Source organism: Oryza glaberrima, chromosome 9 (genome assembly GCF_000147395.1).
Source record: "Oryza glaberrima chromosome 9, OglaRS2, whole genome shotgun sequence".
Classification (NCBI taxonomy): domain Eukaryota; kingdom Viridiplantae; phylum Streptophyta; class Magnoliopsida; order Poales; family Poaceae; genus Oryza; species Oryza glaberrima.
In genome coordinates this window covers 19,479,562-19,484,561 of record NC_068334.1, presented here as the reverse complement: position 1 = coordinate 19,484,561, position 5,000 = coordinate 19,479,562, and the positions used below count along the sequence as shown (strand labels likewise).

Genomic DNA, 5,000 nt, shown 5'->3' with positions numbered 1-5,000 from the left:
TTGTTTATTTTCCTATGAGTCATCAGCTGTTGACCAAACGATGAGACTGTTGTCACTGACGTGGCAGTGGCACAACACGTATACCGGCAGGGGAGGGCAGGGTACGCAACGTACGGTACGTTGCACCGGTCGCGTGCACCATGCATGCACATCGATCGAGTCAGCTGATCACTCACACTGCGGACTCACCCTGCAGCTAGCGGCCATGAGATCAGATTGGATGGATATGATGGAGACGGGCCTCCAAACAAAGCAAGTTAAGCTATCTAGCTAGCTAGCGACCGAGTGACGACGCTTATCTCGTTATCTCGTTTGTTTGTCATATGTAACACGTATGAATACCGACGAGGAAGCGTATGTGCACTGTACATGGACTGGTTATCAACCTATGATTTGATGATGGTGGGACACGCACCAACCAATCAATCTCCAATTTTACCTTTGCATGGCTAATAATATTTCCAACTTTTTGTATGTAATAAGGATACAAGCGGGACGGGCAAGTAGGTTTTTTTAGCCCACTTATCTTACTTCTAGTTTATTTTTTCTTCTAAATTTTATACTACTATATGGGAAATGAACTAGCAAGCGGGTTTTTATACGGATAGCGGGGCTACCCACTTGCATCCCTAACTTTGTAGTACTTTTCTCATAATATAAGTCTATATGAATATGTGCAATGCTAGAAAGTTCATTATGGAACGGAGGAAGTAGCATAGAGCAAGAAAAGAAAAAGAAAAAGAAAAAGAAAAACTTCCGATTCTTCTCGGCCTAGGACAGCACGGCCCAGTTAAACTGGGCCCGAATTAGGGGGTTGCGGCCCATGCGCTTCGGGAAGAGCCCGTGATGGTGATACGTCCACGTCAGCCCAGCAATAGGCCGCTGATATATTGGGCCGACACGTCAAGTCTCGGTCTCTCTTCTCTCTCTCTCTCTCTCGTCTTCTCCGATCGCGGCGGAATGGACGGCGGCGCGGCCACGAACGCATCTGGAGTCGCCGCGGCGGCGGCGGCGGCGGGGAACGGCGTGCAGGCGGGGGGCGGGGGCGAGAGGGCGGAGGACGCGTCGAAGCAGAACCTGGCGCTGATGATGGCCTCGATCCAGAGGACGCTGGGGCTCCTCCACCAGCTCAACCTCAACGTCTCCTCCTTCAGCTCCGCCTCCCAGCTACCCCTCCTCCAGCGCCTGTGAGATTCTCCCAGCAAATCCCCCTCTCCCCCTTCCTGTGCGGGTGTGAGTGGGTGGAGAAATCTTAGGGTTTGGTTGGTGATTGTCTCGTTTGCCGCAGGAACTCTCTGGTGGCGGAGCTCGACACGATGCAGAAGCACGCCGAGGGGTGCAACATCCAGGTCCCCATGGAGGTCGTCAAGTGAGTTGGTTCGATTTCCATCTCAGTACCCCTTTCGCCCCCTGGTTCTGGGTGTGGTCTCTTAACTGTATGATTTGGATTGGATTGGATTGGATTGGTGCCTGTTTTGCTAGTTTGATCGATGACGGGAAGAATCCTGACGAGTTCACCCGAGACGTGCTCAACAGCTGCATCGCAAAGAACCAGGTCACTAAGGGCAAGACCGATGCTTTCAAGGTATGTTACAATTGGTTAATGCTGACATAGCATGTGCTATTTTGATTCTAGGTGCTAAGTAGAGATTTAGGTATTCCCTGGCAGTTGCTAAGTAGAGATTTAGATCTGTTCAAAGGGAAACTCTTGATCCAAACTGCAATTGCCGCTCCCCCCACCCTAAGGGGTGTTATTGTTCGTGTTATTAGTCTTATGTTGATTTTTAGATAAGAAGGTTTAAATGTAGTTTCAAGGGAATCAATGACACTTCAATGAAAAGAATCAGCAAGAGCCCTGCTTATCTCATTTCAAACGTTCTCATCCAAACCGTATCCAGGAGCATATACTAATCCCTTTTAACCCAGTGAAATTGGTTATGGTCTAGTATCTTCTGTCTAGCTAGTCAGTTATTAAGTACACATTTTGCTTATTGTATTGCTCTCATTGACTTCCAACAATATGCTCTAATTAATTTTAGGCGAATTGTGGGGACAAAGTTTGTTGTACTAGCTAGACAGATTCCTATCATTGGTACATCTAGCTGTATAAGTTGATGGTCCTCATTGAAACAAATAGATGGAAATTCTCATCCAATAAATAGATGGAAATTCTCATCCAATACTTCTATAGCATTTATTGATAGATGTATAACTGTTAGGCCCAGATTTTTTTTAGCCTTTTGATATTTTTTTTATGAGGCGCATATAGTTGTGATCTGCATTAGTCTGTGTCATGGATACGTTTTATAAACTACCTCCATTGATTTTTATATGCTGTATTTTAATTTGAAGAAGTCTTCAACATTAACTTCGTCTATTGATTTCTTATAAATTATACTCATAATAGTAATAAATCCAATAGTATGTGAGATCACTTTAAAGTACAAAGCTATTGATATACTTTTTATACACTAACTAAATGGTTCCTTTAATTTGTCTAATCATTGATCAAAATCTACAAAGTTTGGCCTTTTTGAAATTAAAATATGCCATATAAGAATCAATGTAGTAGGGAGTATCAACATTGTTAGTTTGTATTTTAAACTATAATTTGATCCATGATTGATTTCTCCAAGTTAAACATCTGCTATTTTCTTATATGGTGTTTGGTTACAGGCATTCATCTTTTACAACCTTTTACATTACTATTTAATTATTTCCTGTATTCGGATGAAAAATTGACATCGTCTTTCATTTGAACTTACTTAGTAATACAAATTGAATTATTTTCCTTGCAACTTGTTTGTTTCAGAGCCTGCGGAAGCATCTTCTTGAGGAGCTGGAGCAAGCTTTTCCTGAGGATGTAGAAGCATACAGGGAGATACGCGCTACTGCTGCTGCTGTAAGTTCTGGAATGTAGTTTCTGTTTCAGGATTTGCATATGAATGCCCATAGCTGGTCCAATGGGCCAGCAATGTTGTGGTGATCATCTTTTGGTATTATATCAAGCTTCATTATTCAATTATCAGAATGCATATTTAGTTCTTCTGGGTGTACTAATTCTTTCGTTTTTATATCCAACTGATTTCTAAATATTTTGTTTTTATCCAGGAATCAAAACAGCTGGCTCAGTCCCAAAGCGCCTTGCCTAATGGTGATGTTAAAGTGAAACCGGAGCATTGAGAGGACCCAACTGCAAAGGTAATGATTTTTATTTATGCTTTGCTTTAGGTATGATTTGTGAATTAACAACTCAAATTTCCTTGTATCAACTGCCCCCTTCATAGTTCTTACCAATAGATCTGTATGTATTCTCGTATTGTGTGCCACATCATTTGTTCAGCTTACCTAATGATTGAAGTAATAACCCTGTAATCTATCATCCTACATGAGCATAAATTATCTGCAGCTCAGCTAGCTCAAGGGAAAAATGGTTGCTTATTAGGTGCTGCATGCTGAGTAGTTGTGTTTACCTTATTTTGGTTTATCCAAAGAGTAGCACCATCTAGACTAGGAATGCCATGCCTCATCTATCAGTCAATAGACTATTATGCAACTGACAATTAATAGTAAATCTGTAAGCTTATATCTTATCATTCGTCTGATCTGATAACCATTTCCTCATTCTGGTCCTACTGGATACTGCTGTGTACTCCATTCATTTGCTAATCCAGTTGGCAGTTGCCCCTAGATTCTTTCTGCAATGCAGTCTATGGTCCTATATAGTACATAGGATAGATTGCCTTCTGGTTTGTTAAACAGAGAAACGGTTGTCTTATGCTGTGTTGGCTGGTCGATTTCCCTTTCGAAGTCAGCTAGTTGAAATTAGGAAATTCATCTGTATACTTGGGGCGCTTCAATGTCTAATCTTTCCTATTTATGATTTTGACTATTATCACCAGTTTATCACGTGAATGCAATTAATTCAGGTACTTAAATCGTTTGGTGATTTCTCCTAAAGTGACGTGGATACTATGATGGTGAGATACTGAGCTACCATGGAATTTGCTATGGTCTAATGGAACTTAAGGGGACGGAAGATATATTATGAATACAAGACTGCATTAAATTAGAAGTAAACCTTGATCTTGACATCAGCCTGGAATATTATGTATATAAGCATATATGAGATGCAGAGTATCTTTAGGACGTAACAGTGACTTGTAGCGAGCGATCGTATGATGTAGTCCATATGTTTATTTTGAAAGATATGTGAGAATAATTTGAGATCATTTTCTCATATTTCTTCTTTGATGGCTGTACTACCCTCAGTCTTTGGATTGTTCCAAGCATGGGAGCTTTTTAAATTAACGAGTCACGCCTGCCCAGATAAGTCCCAAAAGCTATGTATCCAAATCATTTAGTCCAAATCATTTAGTCGTTGTGCATCAGTAATCAAGTCAAAGATGCTATTGGTCTCAAACTCCCAGTACAACACGTCCATGGATGAAGATGAGAGTGCAAGACCCTGTTTGTTCCACTGAGTTTCATCTCTAGGAATTCCATACAAATCTTTGTTTCAATTATTACTAGTATTACGTAAATCATGTGTTCCAGATATGTAGTAAATTGATGTACTACCATGCGTGGTGCTCAATCTTTTGAATGATCTGCAACTTATCTGGAGTTGACACCTAATCGCATCTAAAGTTGAATATCCAAATTGAAACTGCGTGCTTGGAGTCTTTCAGTCTCTTATTGGAGTGTACCAAGCATCCACTGAGAAAAGCCTCTGTATATTCTAACTCATCCAAGGTAATATCACACGAGTAAGTGATAAGCAATCCACGTGGACAACGGCTTGATGACAGAACCCTTGCATTCACATCACAGGGTGTACAAGTGGCTACAATTCTGTGACTAGGTGAAGAGTTTTTTTTATATATTGCTAGTCCATTATATTTGCTTTGCTTTGCCCTTTGCCTTCACTGATGAGGTCTTTGTTCTTGACAGGATTGCAATTTGCTTATAATATGTTGGGCTCATGAGTTGTCACATTT

The 5,000-nt window shown here is 41.0% G+C and overlaps 1 protein-coding gene across 1 annotated transcript; it reads left to right on the top strand.

The window, feature by feature from the left end:
• Positions 1 to 927: 927 nt before the first annotated feature.
• On the top strand, positions 928 to 4,240 carry LOC127784595 (mediator of RNA polymerase II transcription subunit 10b-like). Its single transcript, XM_052311929.1, has 6 exons — positions 928 to 1,187; positions 1,289 to 1,369; positions 1,483 to 1,585; positions 2,813 to 2,902; positions 3,112 to 3,201; positions 3,930 to 4,240. Exons 1-5 carry the CDS (start codon positions 961 to 963, stop codon positions 3,181 to 3,183), a joined length of 573 nt encoding a protein of 190 aa, XP_052167889.1. The 5' UTR covers positions 928 to 960; the 3' UTR covers positions 3,184 to 3,201; positions 3,930 to 4,240.
• The last annotated feature ends 760 nt before the right edge of the window (positions 4,241 to 5,000 follow it).

Bases quoted from the DNA above. Each gene is read 5' to 3' on its own strand.
- LOC127784595 (XM_052311929.1), top strand. From the start codon at position 961: ATGGACGGCGGCGCGGCCACGAACGCATCTGGAGTCGCCGCGGCGGCG. The intron at 1,188-1,288 runs GTGAGATTCTCC...CGTTTGCCGCAG, and splicing joins CTACCCCTCCTCCAGCGCCT to GAACTCTCTGGTGGCGGAGC. The intron at 1,586-2,812 runs GTATGTTACAAT...TGTTTGTTTCAG, and splicing joins GCAAGACCGATGCTTTCAAG to AGCCTGCGGAAGCATCTTCT.